Source organism: Lynx canadensis, chromosome B1, assembly GCF_007474595.2.
Source record: "Lynx canadensis isolate LIC74 chromosome B1, mLynCan4.pri.v2, whole genome shotgun sequence".
Taxonomy (NCBI): Eukaryota; Metazoa; Chordata; class Mammalia; order Carnivora; family Felidae; genus Lynx; species Lynx canadensis.
In genome coordinates this window covers 111537228-111560203 of record NC_044306.2, presented here as the reverse complement: position 1 = coordinate 111560203, position 22976 = coordinate 111537228, and the positions used below count along the sequence as shown (strand labels likewise).

The 22976-nt window shown below is 41.8% G+C and overlaps 1 protein-coding gene across 3 annotated transcripts in view; it reads left to right on the top strand.

Annotated features, from left to right (window-relative positions):
• The window catches only part of ALPK1 (alpha kinase 1), a 142973-nt gene that overhangs the window by 97176 nt on the left and 22821 nt on the right, over positions 1–22976 (top strand). For 2 of the 3 annotated variants that reach the window (XM_030313240.1, XM_030313237.1), the window contains exons 5-7: positions 11684–11882; positions 20950–21009; positions 22694–22780. In XM_030313240.1, the coding sequence (XP_030169100.1) occupies positions 11684–11882; positions 20950–21009; positions 22694–22780 (346 nt within the window). Of the gene's footprint in view, positions 1–11683; positions 11883–20949; positions 21010–21065; positions 22163–22693; positions 22781–22976 lie in introns of those variants that run through there. The other variant, XM_030313241.1, reaches the window with a different exon arrangement.

Sequence of the window (22976 nt, the reverse complement as noted above, 5' to 3'; positions counted from 1 at the left end):
AGACACAGGAAAAACATGGCGTCTGTGAACTAGGAAGTAGGGTCTTACCAGACACTGAATCTGCTGGCGCCTTGCTCTTTGACTTCCCCAGAATTGTGAGAAATAAATGTCTGATGTTTAAAACAAGGTTTATACCACCCAGTTTATGGCATTTTATGTTATAGCAGCCTGAACTAAGACAAAGATGTACAAAGACATATGATTAAGGGAAAATTTTTTAAGATGGAAGACACTATGTCTGTATGCTGATGAGAATGATCCGGTAGAGACGAGGAAATTAATGATGTGGAAGAGAAAAAGGGTGTTTACAGGAATCGTGTCCTAGAGCAAAGAGGGAGGGATAGAACTGAGTATATAAATGGGAGGTTGGCCTTAACCGTGGCAAAGGGACAGTAGGCAGAAACATGGGTTCCACTGCAAGAGGGTTGATAAATCCGGGTAAGACAATAAGAAAGGTCTCTTCTCATTGACTGTTTTCTCAGTGAAAGAAGAAGCCAGGTTGTCCACAGAAAGCGTGGCACCTTGAGAAGAGAGCAGAAGGTGTGAGTGTAGCTGGACTGTCAGGATGTGCTGAGGGCCAACTTCATGTTAAGGTCATAAATTCAAAGTGTCATGGTTGTGTGTTTTTCTCCAGCCACATGCAATTACTTGGGTAGAAGCTCAGGTTAGGCAGAAAAGTAGATATAATTTGGGGACTGTAAGTAGCAACAAATAACACTCATTGTCACCTCCTGTGTTCAGAGCCAACTGAAAGATAGATACAAAAGAGCAGCCTTCATTATTCTAAAATGGATAGGAGAATGTAGCTTTAGGTATTCAGACAAGTGTGTTGGTAAATTCTCTACCCCAAACTGATTTTGTTGCTGGCAAGTTCCTTCCCTTATTGTAGAACAGGGAGAAGATTTTTTTTTAATTTTTTTTTAATCTTTATTTATTTTTGACAAAGGCAGAGAGACAGAGAGGGGAGGGACACAGAGAGAGGGAGGCATAGAATCTGAAGCAGGCTCCAGGCTCTGAGCTGTCAGCACAGAGCCCAACACGGGGCTTGAACTCACAAGCTGTGGGATCATGACCTGAGCCGAAGTCAGACGCCCGACTGACTGAGCCACCCAGGCGCCCTCCCCCCTTTTTTTAAAATTTTGTTTTAATCTTTATTTATTTTTGAGAGAGAGAGAGAGTACAAGTAGGGGAGGAACAGAGAGAGAGAGGGTGACATTGAATCTGAACGAGGCTCCAGGCTCTGTGCACAGAGCCTGATGTGGGGCTTGAACTCACGAACCACGAGTTCATGACCTGAGCTGAAGTCAGACACTCAAACATTCAACCGACTGAGCCACCCAGGCACCCCGAACAGGGAGGAAGTTTTGAAGAAAGGGGAGAGGAAAGGTCTGAGCCAGGTATGCCCCCTCCCATCAGATAACTCATTCCACCTTTAGCAGAAGGAATTGAGGGATGAGGAAAGTGGCTAACAGTCAGGCTACCCCAGGGATTCGCAGCTCTGCCTGCACATTGAATCACCTGGGGATATTAAAAGAAATCAATGCCTGCATACAATTCCCAGAGAGTTCAATTTAACTGGTCTGGGGTGCCATCTAGACATCTGAACTTTTTAAAGTTCCCCTAAGAGATTTTGTTTTTGAGAGAGAGTGCAAGAGGAGAGGGGCAGAGAGAGAGGGAGCTCCACACTAACAGCAGTAAGCCTGATGTGGGGACCAAACTCACGAATCCCAAGATCATGACCTGAGCCGAAGTCGAAGGCTCAACCGACTGAGCTACTCAGGAGCCCCTCCCTTAAGTGATTTTAGTGTGAGGCCAACATTTTTCCTTAACAATAAATATAGTTGGAATTGCCAGATTTATGTGACAGAAGCAGAAAGTGACAAAGGCATCAAGAATGGGTTTTTTTTAAGTCATTACTTGGATGCACTGTGGGAATTTAAATTTTTTTAATGTTTATTATTTATTTTAGAGAGAGAGAGAGAGAGTGCAAACAGGGGAGGGGCAGAGAAAGAGGGAGACACAAAATCTGAAGCAGGCTCCAGGCTTTGAGCTGTCACCACAGAGCCCGATGCAGGGCTTGAACTCGCAAACTGTGAGATCACGACCTGAGCCAAAGTTGGTGGCTTAAATGATTGAGCCACCCAGGTGCCCCAATGCACCTCAGGAATTTAAAGAGTCAAGCGAGAACATGAGGGGATTGGTTACACAACAATAGTAGGGGTCAGTGGATTGTGTGGATGTCCCTGAAGGGTTGCAGAATTGTTGGAGTTGAGCTACTGAGAAAGGCAGTTAGAATAGTAGATAAAGATCAGAGAATCAGATGGTTAAGTTGAGATTCCAACTGGGCTGTTATCAAAATTTTAAGTTCTAGGCTATGACTGACCATGGGAGTCATGAGTATCATAGTCATAGGGACTAAGGCTTGGTGTAGAGCAAGATCACTGGAGATAAAGAGGCTGTGGCAAGAGAGATCAGTGTGCTAAGTGAATCATCGATGTGGATTTTGAAATGACCAGTGGTGACTGGAGTGATAGTGGCCATCATAACCTGGAAGAGACTAAGGCATGCAGGTCCCTGGTTCTCAGGGACCATGAGATTCACTAGGATCCTGGGCAAGTGGTCATCTGTTTTGAAACTGCTTTCTTTTTCTTCTAAAAGACAGCCAACTCCATCTATGGTAGATATGAGGGAGAGAGGATGAAAAGCAGGGAGAGATGATTGCAAATGCTGTCTTTAGGTATATAGAGAAAAAGATATGCAACTATTTTCCAAAAAGGACTTGCATGTTCTACTGGTAAAATGAAAGAAGATCAGTGAAATGTTAACTAGCCTTGGGCATAAACCTTAGGAAAGTTCGGTTCTTTTCCTCACATTTCAGCGGGTGGACAAATTTAGAGCATGACATGCTTGGTCCTCCGTTGACCTTGAGTAGTCCAATTGGACAGGTTCTACTCTTACTCTGCTTTCCTTATTGATGTATAACTATGCAGGCATCATCATTTTTCATTTGTTTATTCTGCTAATTCCTCACCTCAGGACATCTTCCCCCACTTTCCCCTGCCTTTTTCCAATCTCCCAATTTGCTATGCAGCAATAATTTCCCTTTCCACTATTCCTGCCAATTGCAATGCCAGATGGCTTCAGTTCTGAGTCCCCTCACCCAGCCCCCCTAGAGAACAGCTGCCATTGTCATTGCTGCAAACGCATCATGGCTTTGAACCCATAGTTGGGACCCAAACTTGATGCTCAGCGCCGGGAGGGGCTAGCACTAATGCAAGGAACCATGAAAACGGCACACACTTTTCCTTGCTGCTGTTCAGCAAAAGCCCTTAGAAAAGGCTCTTTAGCATTTTTTCAATCATCTGTGTATTGAAATCTCATTGTGGAGTTTAATTCCTTTACCACCTGACTCAGCTTTCTAGCCGTGAAGTTCCCTTTGTGCCATAAACTCAATTAGAACCCCATATTTTCCATTCTGAAAACAGATGTGAAAAAACAACTGTGGGGCTGTTGCACACACGCACGCACACACGCACACACTCATTTGTAAGCCTGTCTCTAGAAATCCAGCACTCTCTTATCTACATCCACATATTTTTATTTGAACATGATCACTCAACAAGAAAAACACAAGTTGGTGGCTATTTGAACAATCTGACAGCCCTTAAGTCAGGCTCTGAAGAAATATAAAGGAATAGAATTCCTGTTCCTTTTTTTTTTTCCTTGAGTTATCCTATGTTGATTCCAACAACTAAAATTCTGCTACTGTGAAATTGTCTAAAAAGATCATATTTTTGAGTGCTCTGTGATGGCAGGTCAGTCATAGGCCTACAAACCCAAACAAAAGAACCCTGAATCAAATTCCATGTAGACCAATATGCATTTCAAAGGCACTGCCCATGTAGGCAGTGGGTTAGGGTTTTTGTGTTGTTTTCTTTTTCTTTCTTTTTTGGGGAGTGGGGGTGGGGGAGGGACTCTCTTTCATGTTAATCTAATTGTGCATAACCCAGGCACATTTTACCATGTAGGGAAACTTTCTCTTTTAGTGTCCTTCCTTGCCACACACTCTGGCCTCCTTTCATTACCCTCCTCCTGAAGTCAGAGTGCTCCCGGGGCGTACATTTGGGGGAGATTCCCAGGATGGTGATGTATTCGGCGTTGCCGCTGAGGAATTTACTATCCCTTCACTTGGCAGCAAATGAAAGTGGGTATTAATTTCTCAGAGTGCTGGTAGAAATGCGAGAGAGGGGCGACAAGAATGATACCCACCTAAATCTGTATGTAGTGCACAGCATGCTGAGGTTTCAAAAGAGGGAGAGAAAAGACAATGGCAAGAAAGAAAAGATTCTCCTGAGTTGACTTCTCTGCATTTTGCATCGTTAGGTTTTGGAGAGAGATGCGAGAAGCTCAGCCCCAAACGGAGTTAAATTATGCAGCTGTGGGGATGCCAGGTCCTCCAGAATAGGATGCTTCGTTTAGATTTTCCACAATGCTATTGAAGTGCTTATTTTCCTCCTGAAGAGACACAAACAGATGCAAACTTCTGTAAACACTTTAGAAATGAATTCAGTGAGTTTGGCCTCTCAGCAGTGCTCAATAGCTGACAGAAAAATGTCTAATTAGTGCAAGTGGAAATAATAGGGCCACTTGGATTCCTTCCATCCTCCTCCAAGTCTACTTTTCCAAGGAACTCAAAGGGCCTTTGTCTGGCAGGTCACCCTCTCTCAGGCTTTTGTGCTCCAATCTATTAAGAGTAGAAGGGGGAAAAATAGATTAGGCAATGTTCTCTGCTCAAATATATGGCGTGTTCATGCGGGATGCAGAATGGGGTGTTTGCAGCATCAGTTTACAGGTGCTTGGGGAGGGATTCCTCCATTGGCGACAGCCAAAAGCAACTCGCACGTGCTGGGAAGGCTCCCTTTCAGGAACCCGCTTTCCTTCACCAACTGCCATAAAGCGTGCTCATTTTCCTTTTTTTTTTTTTCTCAGTTTCTAGCAACATCCCTCCTTAGAGTTGGCGAAGAGAAGAAAGAGATTAAAAGAAATTAGAGGCTTAGTCGTATTCTGAGATGAGCCTTATAGATGTTATACACATGATCGATTATTTCCTTTTCACTCTATTGAAAGTTCTGCTGACGGTTATTTTCAGAGCCTGTCTTTTCTTGTTATTTTGCCATAAGGAGAAAAGGAGTGCATGAACTGACTTCTTTTTCCTATCCCCCCCCCCCCACACACACACAGTATTCCCTGTCATTTATTAAGCACCCACCATGTGCCAGGCCCTGTGCTGAGCATTTGACTCACATTTCCTCTAATCCTGATACAGCACTGAAAATAAACATTATCCACATTTCACAGATGAAGTCTTTGAGACTCCGAGAGGTTAAGTAATTTGCCATTGACAAATAAATGCCAGCTAAGAAACAAATTCAGATATCTGTGGTTTCATTTCAGACATTATATATTTTTTAATCTCTAGAAGTTTGATTTGGATCAACTTTCACATCTCCCTTGTATATTTTTAACTCTACCTAATTTTTACTCTACCTTCTGAAACTTACGAAATACAGTTATAGTAACTGTCATTTTGAGGTCGGTTTCTATTGATTGATTTTTCTTTGCAGTTTGGGCTTTTTTTTCATGCCTGGCAATTTTTGGCTGGATGCCAGACATTGTAAATTTTACCACATTGGATGGTGGGTATTTTGCAAGTCCATAAACACTTTTTTTCTTAATTTTTTAAGTTTTATTTATTTGCTTTGACAGGGAGGGAAAGAGAGAGAGAGAGCACACACACAATCAGGGGAGGGACAGAGGGTGGGGGAGAGAGAATTCTAAGCAGGCTCCATGTGGTCAGTGCAGAGCCTGGTGTGGGGCTCAAACTCAGGAACCCTGAGATCATGACCTGAGCCAAAATCAAGAGTTGGACACTTGACCCGCTGAGCCACCCAGGCGTCCCGCCTGTAAATATTTTCGAGGTTTGTTTTGGGACTCAGTCAAGTTAGGAAATTGCTCTTTTTCAAGCTTGCTTCTAAACTTTCAGAGTAGACCAAGAGCCACTTTACTCTAATTTTAACTCACTATTGAAGTGATGCCCTTCTGAATACTCCATGCCCTGTGGACAACAAGGTTTTCATTTCTGATTGGTGGAAATATAAGACCTACATGAAGCCTGGGGACTGTTTCCTCTAGTCCTTTTAGGTAGTTCTTTCTCCAGCTTGGTGTGGTGCCTTTCCATGAATGAGGTCTCCTGAAAACTTGAAGGACCTTTTCAGATCTCTGGACTTCTTGCTTTGTGCTCCTTTCTCTGTGAACTCTGGCCACCTTGACCTACCCAGACTCCTAGAAACTCCATCTTTCCAACACAGGAAGACCACCTCACAGAAGTTACTACTGGAATTGCAAAGTGTCTTTGCAGCTCAGTGTGAAGAATGTCCAGCTGGAATAATTTCTAGCTAATCACCAAATCATCATTTGCTCTCATGGCACCAACTTTAACTAGAGAATTTCAAAACAGTGACAGTGAAGGCCATCTCCCATAAAGTTTCTTTTCTTTCTTTTTTTAAATACATAACAAAAACACTCTTTTCAATTGTTGTGGGTTTTTTTTGTCCCTCCTCCCCCCCCCCCTTAGAATTTTCTCATCATAATAAAGGATATGGTTTCCTTAGAGCTACTGTTTGGGTTCAGTGAGTGATGAGTGTAGCCCTAGCTCCAAAGACCCAGTATCCTATGCCCAGATCAAGCACTGAGCAAAATCACCTTGATCAGACTATAAGGAGAAAACAGAAGAAAAACTGACATTTTAGACATTTGAATTCCTCAAGTGTTGGCCAAGGATATGGAGAAATTGGAACTCTGTTCACTGTTGGTGGGATTGTAAGATGGTGGAATCTCTAAGGAAACCCAGCCTGGAGCTTTCTCAAAAAATTAAAAATAGAGTTACCATATGACCCATAAATCCCACTCCTGGATATATAGCCACAGTAATTGAAAGCATGGTTTTGAAGAGATATGTGTATGCCCATGTCATTAGCAGCACTGTTCACAATAGCCAACAGTTTGAAGCAACCCAAATGTCCATCAACAGATGAATGGATAAACAAGGTCTGGTACATATATACAGTGGAAAAATTCTTCCTTAAAAGGAAGGAAATCTTGTCACATACTATAACATGGATGAACCTTGAGGACATTATGCTAAATGAAGCCAGCCAGCCACTAAAGGACAAATACTGTATGATTCCAATTATTTGAAGTACCTAGAATAATCAAATTCATAGATATAGAAAGTAAGCGGAACCTGGGTGGCTCAGTCAGTTGAACTTCTGACTTTGGTTCAGGTCATGATCTGACAGGTTCGTGAGTTTAAGCCCCGCATCAGGCTCCCTGCTGTCAGCATGGACCTTGATTCAGATCATCTGTCCCCCTTTCTCTGCCCCTCCTCTGCCTGCCTCTCTCTCTCAAAAGTGAATAAACTTAAAAAAAAAAAAAGTAAAATGGTGGTTATAGGGACTGGGTTGTTACCGGGAAGAGGAGTTGTTTAATCAGTATAGACTTTCATATTCACAAGATGGAAAAGTTCTGGAGATCTATTCCACAACAATGTGGATTAACACTAATGAACTGTACACTTAAAAATGATGAAGATGGTAAATCTCATGTTACATATTGTTTACCACAATAAAAAAAAATATTTTTAAAGATGCAGATTTGGGTTCTTGCCTGACCCTGACCCTCTGACTTTATAAATTTGGAAAGTCACTTAACCTCTCAACTTCAGTTTCCTTACCTTACTTAGATTTTATAGTTACTCTAAGTTTAACTGGGCTAATGCACGTGAATGTTTTTCATAAACTGGATGGTGCTACAATGATGGAAACCATTTTTATCAGAGAGGTAAGGATTGAGAATCACCCTTGGAAAATAGCCTGTCACTAAACATTGCATCCCATGTAGGTAAACAATCACCCTAACGCTGAAGTGGGGCACCTACGAGAAGGGAGAACAGAACTAAACATTGAGCATACACCGAAGTGCAACGTCAAAGAGAGGGAACCCACTGTAGCTTGCTGAGTACCCTGCAGGATACATAGTCATGAGCAGGGTTGCAGGAAGAGTGCTGCACTTTCCAAGCAGACCTGTAAGGAAGCCTGGAAGTGGAACAGGCTGCCAGTTGTGCAGGGAACAGCTGAGGTTGCAAACTCACGGACTGTATCACGTACACCTCGCATAGGAAGGACTCTTGATCAGGGACAGGCCTTACTGAAGAGAGTAAGGCATACATAACACCATACATTTTCCTTTCCATTTGATTTACGGTTTCTGCATGTCAAATGGCTGACTTGTTCTTGCTTCAAGATTTGTGTTTTTCAGATTGATGATTTACTTGACAATTCTCAATAGAAGTTTTGAGCATTGCAGTTTTAGTTCGGGTTTTTTTTTTTTTTTTTTTTTTTTGTTGAAAAGAACAGAGGTTCACTCAAACATATTCACAAAATGGGGTGTACATTATTATGAAAACATAATGGAACAATAAAGGAGTCCCGTAACTCTAAAAATGGCCCTCATGAAAAGGTAAATTTGGATTCAGAGCCATCATTCTTCAATCTTCACTCTGCCATTGCCCATAAATATGACTTAGCTATATTCTATTTTCTGCTTCTTTCTACCCTTCTATATTTCTTAGTTCAGATTTGAAAGTTCATTTTTTCAAGCCAGGCCACAGAGTCGTGGGGCCAGGTACTCTTGGGTTAACTTTGAGCTGGTGCGTGGGTGGGGAAATGGAGTCAAGGGCAAGTAGCAAAATGCATAGCTATTTCAAAGGCAGGGACCCTGGGCAAAGCAGTTTTCCTCAGAAAGGGTTATGATATATCAGGCAATAATTAATGTTGGGATCTTTGAGAGGATCCAGGATTCCTTCCCTCCGGATTCTGAGCAAGCTGAGAGAAAAAAAAAAAAAAAAGGTAGGCAGAATCAGGTTAAACATTACTTTTAATTCTGATAAAGACTAAATTGAAAGACATAGCCTCAGGGGCACCTGGGTGGCTCAGTCAGTTAAGCCTCTGACTCTTGGTTTCGGCACAGGTCACGATCTCATGGTTTTGTGAGTTTGAGCCCCATGTGCTGCCAGCACAGAGCCTGCTTGGGATTCTCTCTCTTCCTCTCTCTCTCTCTCTCTCTCTCTCTCTCTCTTTCTCTTTCTCTCTCACCCCACCCCCACCCCATCTCTCTGCCCCTCCCCGACTCGGGCTATCTCTCTCAAAATAAACAAATAAACTTAAAAAAAAAAAGAAAGAAAGATATAGCTTCATATTAGAGTACAAGGGGTCTGCTAGCTGAACCCCTAAATTATGTAGACATCTTCATTCAATCACAGAAATTACTGAGGCAAGCAGAACACCACATAAAGGGTGGCTTTCTAGATTAGACTTATGGTATGAAAGAGCAGAGAATCCTGTTTCCCTTAGACACCTGTTCCCAAGGAAACAAAAGAGAGAGAGAGAGAGAGAGAGGAGGTAAACCAGACATGCCCAGTTTCTTCTTCCCAAATTTACCAGATTAGTCATTCCACCTCCCCTGGGGCAGAGTGGGTAAAGAAAGAGGCCAGGTGTGCTACAGTAAGTAAGCTCCCTTCACGTGGAAAAAAAAAACATCAAAAGAAGACATCGTCCCCCCTAAAATATGGCATCAATACCACAATGAGAGCAGTGATCAATTTTAACAAAAGGATAAATATAAATGCAAATTATCACTTTCCAGACTTCATAAACACAGCGATAGCTTAAAAGCTTTAATGAGTTGAGAGCATCAGTAAGAAAATAGAGGGCTTATTGTACTGGTTATTGGTAGGCTTTACCTGATGGATGAATACCTATAAATACAAATGTTATTTTCTATATGCTATAGATAAGCACACAAAACCATATATGCCGAAAGCCAAATCACATGAGTAAGCACCATAGATAGAATTCTGGAATGGGCCAGATATAAAAGTTTAGAACAGTGTTACTCACAGATACACAAGTATCAAATTACAACTCTGAAAGCACTGTTCCAAGCAGATTTTGAAAAGCAGAGATTATTCTCTCCCAGTTTGAATGTATCCTCTCTTACCTTAAATTTGTTAAAGTAGGGGTGCCTGGGTGGCTCAGTCGGTATCGGCTCAGGTCATGATCCCATGGCTGGTGAGTTCACGCCCGTGTCAGGCTCTGTGCTGACAGCTCAGAGCCTGGAGCCTGCTTTGGATTCTGTGTCTCCCTCTCTCTCTGCCCCTCCCCCACTTACACTCTGTCTCTCTCTCCCTTAAGAATAAATAAACATTTTTAAAAAATTTAAATTTGTTAAAGTAAATCATGCTTCAGACCACAACTCTAACAACATTGATTACATATTTGGTATGTATGGCATCACTGCAAGTATCAGATAATTGATGTTCAACTCCTGTTTTCTTAAAATAAAGTCAGTGCAACATGGGACTTGAGCATGTGGGATTTGGACCTGGACTTCCTGTGTTCAAATCCTCCCTCTTAGTCAGAGGTCATGCGACCTTGGGCATGTTACTTAACCCCTGTGAGTCTCAGGTTTCCTGCCTGTTAGGATTGTTGTAAAGAGTGAGTGAATTAGTACATGGCATGCACTTCGCACTGTGCCCAGTACCTAGTTTTTATCCAAGAAATGTTAGTACTTCAGATTATGTAGCAGTGCTTCATGTAGTAACATCGTGCTAGGAAAATAAGCAAGGCTTTCAGGGCTTTATATGTGAGTTCACATGCTCAGAAAACACAGCTTGATTTAGTTTAGTAAACGGAGAAAGTACTGCTGGGTGGGAAACTCATTTATGCTAGTAGCTACAAGGCTTTGAGTGTCTTTAATGTAACACCTCACAAGACCAAAAGATGATGTTTCCCATAATTCTGCCTCATTTATCTCATTCTTTATGTTACACTTTCATTTCCTGCCTGTTTTCTTCTTTTTCTTGTTGTATTCGTTAACTACATATAAATCAAATGTTTAAAATGTTACCTAAAATTTTGTATTTCCTCTTAATTACAATGTAGGCATTAAATGAAGCAGAGTGTGGTGAATTGATGTGGAACCCTCTTCTAGATGTTACCATGACTGAAAGAACCAGCTAGCATAACAATACGTGTAGTGTAATCTCATTTATGAGAGAGAAAAGGAGGGAGAAGAGGGGGGGGGGGGAAAGCAAGGCAAGACAAGGAATCAATTAATGCCTAAACACACATAAAAGGGTAGAAGTTTCTAGAAGGATCGCTCTGACACCATTATGAGGAAGAATGAGAATGAGCTTGGGGGCAAGGAGGGTAAAAACTAATGTAAAGAGTCGACTAACTAAAGGGCACTTTTCATTTTTACCTTGTGTTTGAATTTTCTAATAACAGGAAATATGCATTTAGCACTTGTATAATTTTAGAACCGTAGTGGGGGAAATGAAAGAAATATTTTCTGTCCCAGTTGAATTGGATTTTTCCTTTTTTCCATTATTCCATTTCCAAAAAAATTATTTTTTTTCTTTTAGTTCGGCTCCCCTAGTTCTAGGTTTGCTTTCTCTTGTTTCAACAAAAACACCTAGAGATTAAGCTTGGTGTCACGGCTGCCTTCTTTTTGCGCCGGGCGCGGCTTCTGTCTGGTTCATGACGTCCCGTGGATGTCCCTCCAGGCGTCCTTGAAAGCCTCCATCCTCGCCCGCGACTGCGCCACGGCTGCTGCCATTGTGTTCTTAAGCGACCGGTTCCTGTACGGGCTCGACGTGTCGGGCAAGCTCCTGCAGGTCGCCAAAAGGCTCCACAAGTTGCAGCCCGGAACGCCAATTGCCCCGCAGGTGGTCATTCGCCAAGCCCGACTCTCTGTCAACGCAGGTAGGCCTCCTCCCGCCGGCCCGGGGCGTCCAGCCGCGGGCTCGCCTTCCCTCCGGGGCTACTTGACTTCCGCGGGGGAGTGCGGCGGGCACCCGGGCCCGCGGGCCATCTTTTCAAGCTGCGGGCTCTCCCCGCCCCCGGCCCGCGATGCCCTTCCACCCGCCTCTTGCCAGCACAAAGGCCCTGGCATAAAGGGTTTCAGAGCCAAAAGCGGTAGAGAAAATTGTGAAAGGGTGTGGAAAATACTAATTGGAGCTTTTGTCTTCTAACAAATCTGTCCTGCTGCTTTCAAACAGGGGTATCTGAATTGCTATACTTCTGACCAAGAGCCTTTAAAAAGCAGATTAAAATTCTACTATTTTCTCTTAGTTCTCCTGTCTCCTTTCTGCAGGGCCACTTGACTATGCTAACAATAGAGCTGACAAACCCACTGAAGTAATTTGAGGGTTTTTTCCATCCCTGGGAACACCGGTACAGTACCTGATTAGGCCTTAAAGTATCTTTTTTTTTTTTTCCTTCTGTCACTTTGAATGAAATGAAAAATGAGGCTGACATTCTAACTTAGGATGTAATGTAGAGGGGGATTGGAGGGGAAAGAGACCTGCTATGCATTACAGTGAAGTTTACTTCTATAGCATTTTTGAATTATTTAAGTTACTGATAACCATGAGGTTTAGAACTGTGTAGCCTGCTATTCTCACTTCTAAGAGTGAAAGAATAAAGGACAGAAGTAGAAAGCAAGTTGCCCTTCCCGGACTGGCTCAGTTTTTTAAATTGATTTTAGCTATTGTTGCTGTTTTTAATAAGCCTGGCCTGCAAGGAGTTAAAATATCTTTACTTCACTCCCTTTTTAAAACTGATTTTAGCTATTGTTGCTGTTTTTAATAAGCCTGGCCTGCAAGGAGTTAAAATATCTTTACTTCACTTCCTTTGAAAAGGAACTGTACTGACTATACTAAATGGGACAATTGTTGGATGCAGAGAGGCACAGAGATAAAAGGACATGAGAGAAATGGGCTTGTGGAGGTTAACTTTTCAAAAGCCCAAGTTCATTCACTTTCAAGTTCTTGCAGCTGTGCGTAAATTGTGTCCATGTTGGATACTCTTCTAGAGTAACTGCAGGGACGGAGTGGAACTTAGGAAAACTTCCTTCCTTCCAAAATCCCTGATCTTGGACATTTTACAGTGTTTTGAGTTTATAATGTTTGGGGGATGAGGAAAACCTAGCAACTAATGTTCCTTCTGATGGCATCAGATGGCGATGATGTGTGTGTGTAGCACTCTGCGGGGAGGACAGAATGATGAAGGCTGGGCGTGCACAGGCAGACTTCCATATTGGTTCTTCTCAGTTGGAACTTGGAAGAGTTAATGTGACCTCGTTTCTGGTATACGGAATTGCTATGGTGGGACATAGAAATTGAGGTCAAGTGGTAAGCAGGCCTGTTGATAGCTTTGCTTTACACAGCCAAACTGAACTTTTCGCTGGTTCATTTTGTTGTTTCTCTCAGGCTTCCAACTATGATAACAACTAAGCCTAGATATCGTCATGAGCAGTATGCTCCTCTGTTCACATATCGTACACCTTAGATAAAATCCTAGATCTTACTCCCCAACAGTTGGGTTGTCTTTTCCTCAAAGAAGCTACCAAAAGAGCCACAAGAACACAAACACAGCCTTGGTTAAGTGAAGACAGTAAAACCTTGGTTTGTGAGCATAATTTGTTCTGGAAATATGCTTGTAATCCAAAGCACTTGTATATCCAAGCGAACTACCCCATAAGAAATAATGGAAACTCAGATGATTCGTTCCCCAACCCAAACATATTCATATAAAAATGATTACAATACTGGAATAGAATACAAAATAGTAAAGAAAATACAAAATATAAAGAAAAACAAATTAACCTGTACTTACTTTGAAAACCTTCATGGCTGATGTGAGGGAGACTAGAGGAGGGTTACTGTGTAGGATGACTTTCACTATCAGTAACAGAATCACTGCTATCTAGTGGCTCCATGGAATCTTTTTCTTTTCATGCAACTTTAATAAGGAACCTATCCAAGGACACTTGCTTTTGCCTCCTTTTGAGGATTTCGCTGAAATGTGACATCCCATTGTTGTTAAACAGATTCATCGTTCACATGGCTACAGCCTTATTCGGGTGGTGCTTTTCTGTAAAATTTTGCACTGCTTTCCATATTTTACACATCTCCCTAATCTCATTTGAGGTGAGGGATTCCTCTGCCTTTTTTTCCTCCTCCTCTGCAGATGAGACAAGACACAGACTTCTTATAAAATTTGAAGTTTTGGCCACTCGCATACCTCATTTGACCTTCTCCATGATTTCCTTCTCAACTTCCACCATAATCATCTCCTTCTTCTTACCACCTTTCTTTTCAAACTTTTTCTGCATGGGAGCCATTGTATATGCTCACATGGATGTTGACTACAGCACAGCATTAATAAACTCTTGTCATATACTGTATTTAATGTAACTGGCAATAAGGCAGCAGAGGAAAGAGTCTGTATCTGCAGGCAGCCTGACCTAGAATGAAGCAAAGCATTCCTAAGCTTACTCTTGTATGGAAAAGCAAAGGACTGTCCATAGGTGCTTTGAAGTGACAAATAATACACTATCGCCAGGTGTGGGCACCTTCCAACGTTCTAAAAAATCACTGATTTCTGCCAAACACTGCGGTCTGAGACCCAGCATCCGACCATAGGAGAAGATCACCCACAGTTCCGCAGAGAGAGAGAAGAACCATTGGCTCAGTTGTGATAATGTGACATTCTACTTGTATTGCAAGACATTGCTCATTTATCAAGTTAAATTTTATTAGAAATGTTTGTTTGTCTTGGGGAACACTCGCAGAGCAAGTTATATGCAATCCAAGGTTTTACTGTATTTGTGAATTTCTGCCCTCAAACAACTCTTGAGCCTCGCCCTACACCAGATGTCTTAAAGAGAGAGAGAGACTTAGAGCAGGGGTGGTGTCCTGGTAAAGAAGGTGCCATGGAAAGGGGTCTCCATCCTCAGCACCTGGGACTCTTGGGTCAGAAGAGTAAGATGCCTATATGATATTATAAGGAGTAAGGAAGAGGAATAAAGGTAATATGAGGGGACGGCACAGCCCTACTGTTACCCTTCCTGATATCCACCCAAAACACATTCCAAGGTTGGGGGCATTTCAACATGCGGGGTTTCAGAGGCAATGGATGGCATCGTGAGCCTGCTCAGCTCACCCTTGCCTAAAATTAGGAGGCCAAACCTTTTAAGCCATAATTAGAGATAAAGGTTAAAATTTCCAGTTCCATCAACATGGAGCAGTAAGCAAGCATAGAATCTTCTCCCATTACATAAATATTGTGAATAATTTTTTTTTTTAAGCGCTGGAAATACAGAAAGTGTTCAAAGTTATAACAGTAGACTACTGCTCATGACATTATAGCTGGAGGGGTTCACACTTGGATGTGGTCCTAAGGGAAGGGACTGTCATTTTAATCCTCATGCAAGGACAAGAGACAGCACCTTGGGCCTATGTGAGGAGTGAAACATTTACATAAAGCTGGAATTCTTAAAGGTGTGCACAGCTCTGTGTGGGGACTGAACAGCTCCACCAGCTCTCCCACGGAAGTGGCAAGGAAGCTTGCTCTCTGCCCAAGCTCTGGGTAGATGCCAAAAAAAATCTCCCCAAACAAATGAAAACCCCAAGACGTGAGTGTGCCAAACATGAGTATGGAGTCTCAATTTACCCTACCCATAAGAGAGGGAATCCCCCCAAGTAATTAACAGAAAAAAACAGTTTAGTACTTACATTTTGGGGGCCCAGCAGAATATCAAGTACAAAACTATGCTCTAGAGAAACATCCACAGTCCAGGAGCGTAGGAATTCCACAGGAGAATATTACTTGCTGAAGATGCCCTCGGATTAAACTGTATAAGCAACGAAGGAAATGAAACATGGGAGAGAAGAACATTGTGTACCATACACAGGAAACGTGGCACTCCAGAACAAAATATAAAAGTAGAACAACTTAAAAGACTCATATGGCTTTTTTTTTTTTTTAATGTTTATTTATTTATTTATTTTGGAGAGAGAGCACAAGCAGGGGAGGGGCAGAGAGAGAGGGAGACACAAAATTTGAAGCAGGCTCCAGGCTCTGAGCTGTCAGCACAGAGCCCAAAGCCCCTCGTATGGCTTTCTTTTTTTTTTTTAAGTTTATTTATGTATGTATGTATTTATTTATTTATTTCTCTATCCATCTTGAGATAGAGTGTGTGAGTGGGGGAGTGGCAGAAAGGGTGAAAGAATTCCAAGCAGGCTCTGTGCTGGCAGCATGGCCCAACGTGGATCAGGCTTGAACACACAAACCATGAGATCGTGATCTGAGCCCAAATCAAGAGTTGGATGCTTAACCAAGTCACCCCTGTGCCCCAAGACTCATATGACTTTAAAAAATCATATGTTTAAAGAATAGAACACAGGGGTGCCTGGGTGGCTCAGTCAGTTAAGTGTCTGACTTCGGCTCAGGTCATGATCTCATGGTTAATGGGTTCGAGCCCTGTGTCAGGCTCTGTGCTGACAGCTCAGAGCCTGGAGCTTGCTTCAGATTCTGTGTCTCCCTTTCTCTCTGCACCTAGCCCACTCTCACTCTGCCTCTCTCCCTCTCTCTCTCTCTCTCTCTCTCTCTCTCTCATACTCTCTCTCAAAAAGTAAATAAACAAAAAAATAATAATAAAAAGAACACAACAGGAAAAGAAAATGATTCACTGTTTTTAAAAAGAACTTAAGAGAGCTTTCAGGAAAAAAAATACAGCAATTAAAATTAAAAATCAGTGTGGTTGTCAGAAAGTTTAGTAATTGGTAGGAAATTGCCTACAAGGCAGGCACAGCATATAAGTTTCTTTTTTTATAGCTACAGGCTACAAGAGTGCAACCATACAGTGATGGCTAGAAAGAGCCAAAAACCCAGCAGCTCTCCCAGTTGGTGGTGATGCTTTTCCGAATTTCAAGTGCTGATAAGGACACCACCTGCCAAACAAGCTGCTTAAACTGAGGTGAATTCAATAAAATAGATTATTAGAAAAATGAAAGGAAAAAAAAAAAGAGACCTAAAACTTTAAGTCCAAAGTATTTATTATTAGGTTGAAGAGTCACAACATTACTTTGGCAAAAGATAAAAAAAAAAATTTCTAAATGTTCACTCTCCATTTTTCACTTAATCTCATCTCAGACCAATGATAAAAACTCACAAATGGCGGTGCTTCCTAAACTTTGATGAGGCACCTGGAGAGCTTCCTGAAAATGCACATCCTGATTGAGTAGGTCTGTGTCAAGGTCTCAGAGTCTGCGTTTCCAACCAGCCCCCAGACAACACTGATGCTGCTGTTCCCCGAACCTCACTTGACCAGCAAAGGACTATCCAAAGACTCTAAATATGCGCCCACCTGCTCCCGGTGAGTGGTAACAACCACCCAGTAAAGATCAATTTCCTAGGCCAGTTTCTCAGGTGTTCCATCCCCCTAACTGACCTACCTCAAATGTGTTCCTGCAGCAGGTCAAACGGTGGGAGAGAAAATGATGTACCTGGGTGTTATATTTAAGGAAAATCCTGAGAATGAAGCATATAGAGTTAGGTGGATGCAAATATGAAAGCGGCATTTTAAAAACTTGGAGAAATAGAATGTAAAAAACATAATGGGACTTCTGGGAGAATTGACTGGAATCGAAGGAAAAAATGTGTCTTTGAGCAGAAAAGGTGGACCCAACCTTGAGCAAAAAAAATTTTTAATAAAAAATCACCCAGACACAAAACTACAGAAAATCAAACAATGAGGAAATCTTAAAGGAAACAAGAAAAGACAGATTATTTATATGGGAACTATATTTAGACTGAAAAAAGCATCTTATCAGGAATAAGAGTCCAGAAAGCAATGAAATCTACCAAAAAAAAATTTTTTTTGAGAGGAAATAGCTTTTCAGCCTAGAATTTTATACTCAGCAAAAATCATCATTCAAAAGTGAGGACAAAATTCACATTTTCAGACAAAGACTAAAAATAATTATTATTCTCAAGACATCTCTCTCATGCACACACACATTAAAGAACGTGTGTTGTTAAGGAGGAAGTTGAATCTATACAGATTGAGTAGGAGATTCAAAAAGCAATGGTAAAGAAAGAATTGGTAAATGCATAGGTCAAACTAACTAAAAGCAAAATAAAAGGAAATTATATGGTAGTATCATTTACATAATTTATCAGGTGCAAAAATCTTAAAATAATATCAAATTGACCAGTATTGTATTAAATTAATAATAATACATTACAGTAAAGGAAGGCTATTATCTGTTTATTCCAGAAACATAAGGATGGTTAATGTTTAAAAGTTGATCCATTCACGGGCTCCTGGGTGGCTCAGTTGGTTAAGCATCATACTTCAGCTCATTGGGATCTCGCAGTCTGTGAGTTCAAACCCCACCTTGGACTCTGTGCTCACAACTCACAGCCTGGAGCCTGCTTTGGATTCCGTGTCTCCCTCTTTCTCTTCCCCTCTCCTACTCATTCTCTTTCTCTCTCTCTCAAAAATACATAAACAAAAAATTTCTTTAAAAAAAAAATAAAAATTGATTCATTCAGGGTTGCCTGGCTGGCTCAGTTGGTAAAGCATGTGACTCTTGATCTTGGGGTCATGAGTTCAAGCCCCACATTGGGTGTAGGGCTTACTACAAATGATAATAATAATAATTGACTCATTCAATTCACCTAATGGACAGAATAAACAAGAAAACTATGTGTTCACCTAAATTGATGTGAGAAGTGTTTTATAAAATGTTAACCCATTTAGATTGAAAATACAAACTAGAGTTAGAGATGTTATTGGTCAGCTTCCAGTCAGGAGTCAGAAACAACACAATAATTTGAAAAAGGAAAGTTCAGTATAAAAGAGTTATTAACTATATCAGGAGATTAATGAGGGATTGGCTAGTAAATAGTAAAGAAGACTCTGAAGAATACAGGATAAGCAGTTATAAGGAGCAGCCACTATCCCTTATACTGAAAGCATATGAGAAAAAGTTCACAAGCGCACAGCCAGTCACACCAGGGCCGTGATCAAGACCTTGTTGGAGAAGGCACCGCCATGACTCACTGGATGGTAGAGAGGTCAAGGAGTTTCCATGCCAGCAGAACTCACTGGAAATCCACCCTCTGGGGTGCCGAGGGACGCCATCCACAGAGAGGTGCCACCACAAAGCAGCTCTTATGGAACACCAGGGGGAAACATTCATGGAGCCGTGCCTCACTGGCAGGCAGCACTCACTCCACTGTGAAGTCACCTGAGAGGATGCTGCAGGAACCTGCTGGCTGCTGGGTGCCGCTGACCTTTGAGGAGCCAGGTGCTGGAGAAGCCACCTGTGTTGTAGGAAGAAGGCACAGGAGAAGCCAGGATCGCTGCAGGAGGCAGGCATTGGAGAAGCTGTATGCACGTCAGAAGCCTGGCAAGAATGGCACACTACATGAGGAAGAGAAGCATCTTCCCCTTGCAGTGTCTCTCCATGCCATCTTTTATTTTTTTTAACGTTTATTTATTTTTGAGAGAGAGACAGACAGACAGACAGAGTGTGAGCAGGGGAGGGGCAGAGAGGGAGACACAGAATCAGAAGTGGGCTCCAGGCTCTGAGCTGTCAGCACAGAGCCCGACGCAGGGCTCGAACTCACAAACTGTGAGATCATGACCTGAGCCGAAGCCGGACGCTTAACCGACTGAGCCACCCAGGAGCCCCCTCTCTCCACACCATCTAATGACAAAGCTGGCAAAGGAGAAATACTTACAAGGTCCATTCCCATTATTGCAAAGCAGGCAATAAAGGATGAATTTGAAGCTGAAAGGCAATAAGCTGATGGCTGCACAAGAGGGAACCTCTTAACCTGATAAAAAGGAAGCAACTGGAAACCTTTGGCAAAACTACTGATGGAAAATTAGGAATATTCCTTTTAAAATCAAGTCAAGAAAAAAATGCATCTTGTTATCACTTCTGTTTGATCGTAAACTGGAAGTCCTCCCAATGCAATGAAAACAGAAAAAGAAATAAGAGGTATAAAGATTAGAAATGAATAAACACGATTAGCAGGATTTGTGCACAGTGTGATTGCCCACATAGAAAACTTCAAGAAATACACAGATTATTAGAATTAAGACATTCAGCAAATGTGGCGAATACAAATCAATATGTTTTAAAACTACCCATCCTTATATATCAGCAAAACCTAATTAGAAAATATAACTTTTAAGAAGAAAGATACCTTTGGTAAAATTTATTTACATAGGTATTTCAAGTTATTGCTCTCTTTCCAAACATTGGAATGAATAAATTTTAATCAGGACCTAACTCATGATTTCAGAAAGTGGTTTTCCCCTTCTTTCCTTCCTTCCGTCTTTATTTCCTTCCTTCCCTCCTTCCTTCCTTCCTTCCTTCCTTCCTTCCTTCCTTCCTTTTCAATAGTCTTGTTCACAGAAAGAAGACACAATGTTTTACAATGGTTTATCTTTACTTTTCAAGCCTCATTCTATATGAATGTGTGTGTGTGTGCTTGTGTGTGTGTAAATCTAATTGCCATTTCAGATACTGTGCAACTTCCCATCTCACCGATTCCTGGAAATGTCATCTTTCTCTTCACTTTGGTATATGATGTCGTTATTGCTGTTAAATTTTAAAATAGAATGTTTTCGGGGCGCCTGGGTGGCGCAGTCGGTTAAGCGTCCGACTTCAGCCAGGTCACGATCTCGCGGTCCGGGAGTTCGAGCCCCGCGTCGGGCTCTGGGCTGATGGCTCAGAGCCTGGAGCCTGTTTCCGATTCTGTGTCTCCCTCTCTCTCTGCCCCTCCCCCGTTCATGCTCTGTCTCTCTCTGTCCCAAAAATAAATAAACGTTGAAAAAAAAATTTTTTTTAAATAGAATGTTTCCAAGAGAGGTAACAGTGTGTTAACCTTAGAGCTTAAACTACTAGTAGTATTGAAGGCACATGTTCAGGTACTAATTGTGTGGCATTTGGTTGCTTCTTTTCAGGGAAACTTTTAAAAGCAGAATATATCCTGAGCAGTCTAATAAGCAACAACGGAGCAACAGGTAAGGTGCTTTCCTATCTTCACAACGACCTTCACCTGCAGTCCCTTCTGGAGTTCTAGTTTACAAGCACCTGAATGACCTAATAGTTGCTGTAGACCAGATGTCTCCAGAACTAGCTAGGACTGACTTTGCCGTTAGTGAATGAAGTGGCTTTGGTCAAGGAGCTTATTTCTCTGTGTCTTCATTTTCTGTAATTAAAAATGAAAGCAAAACAGAACAACCAAAGCTCCTAAACTTCTGGGCTTATTGTAGAGTGTACTATCTAAGGACAATATGCTGTTAAAGCAGGTAACTCTGTGGGCCTCAGGAGGGGCTCAGTAGCAGCCTTTAGGAGAATTGTAAATGGAGATAAAGTCTGTAAGTTGAGAAAAATATATTTATGGCTTTATGTATTTAAATGGTTTGGAAAGTAAATTTGATTTTGCTATGTATGTACTTTCAGAAAAACTTATTTTGAAATGGATTTCTTTCAATATTTAAGCATACATGAAAGGAAGCAAGTACTAATAGTTGGGCAACAAATCATTTATTCCTTCAGATATCTTGTCTGAAATTCTGGGCGTTAAAGACAACAAGTTTCCCAGTAAGTTGAACACAACCTCCAGTAGACTTTTAAGCTCAGTCTGCTTGGATATAAGGTCCCAAGCACCTTGAAACTTGTAGACATTCCAGTGGAGAGGCGGTTTGGAATATCGATATTGACCACATACCCATCATTTGTGTCCACCATCACTAACCTATGATATACACACTTCCATCTTCTACACCACATATGCAGACACACACACACACACACACACACACACAGATTAAAAGCTGGGGAGAAAACAGAAAGGGTGATGTGATAGAGAATCAAGGGGGTATAGTAATGAGTTTGACTCTGTTTTTGGTGTTTGCCCACTGACAGTTTTCAGACCCCAGCCTTCTGCGACCCACTTTGTTCCACAACTGGACAGGCTGGGGCAGGGGGGGAGGGTTGTCTTTTGGTTTGTTTTAAACCTACTCAGCAGTAAACCAGGCATAGCTTGTGGGAGACTTTACCCCAGCCCACACCCTAATCACAATAAAAACCAAAGCCACTCACCACTCTCTTCACACAAGTCAAATGAACCAGCTTGGGTGCCTGTCTCCTCTCCTCAGAAAGACTCATTATGTGAGTACTAAATCTTTTCATATCTTGGGGTGTGTGTATGTGTGTGTGTGTGTGTGTGTGTGTGTGTGTGTGAGCACGCACAACCATCAGTCTCAACCTACAAACTAAATTTTGGGTGGATAGGAAGGATCCCACCCTCCATTAGGCAACCACAAGACAGTGGGGTAGTACTATGGTAAATCAATCTGGGGGGCTTGGAGGCAATAGCATTGAGGCTGAGACCTGAAGTAGAAGGAGCTGGTCTCCTCAGGAACCATGCCATGGCAGAGCACAGTCAGTTGGGAGACTTGGAGACCAGACAGGAGTTCAAGTGAGAACTAGGATTCTCGGTATTCACATACAAGTTCTGTGAAGGCTTGTATGTTATAGCAAGGAGTTTGGACCTTTCTCAATGTAGAGAAGAGATCGTCTCTCAAACCTGTATCACATGTGCTCATGAAGGCTTCGGTGAAATTAGTTTCGTTTTACCAGGCTCTTTACTTGATAACTAGGAGCTGAAACTACTTTTCTTTTTTCCCTCTTTTGTTGTAGGTACCTGGCTGTACCGAAACGAAAGTGACAAGATCCTGGTGCAGTCAGTCTGCATACAGATCAGAGGGCAAATTCTGCAAAAGCTAGGTACGGTCATCAAACATTCGCTGCTCTCAGGGCTCATTTACAAAGTCTGGCTACGAGATATTACTGTGGAATTTTCTCATTGTATCTGGTTCAAATTGCTAATCCTCACTTTTCTTAGTTTCCTCATCGAAAAGAAAATGACATTTGGGATCCCAGGAGTGTTATGAACATTAATAAAACAAAATATTTTCTGTTG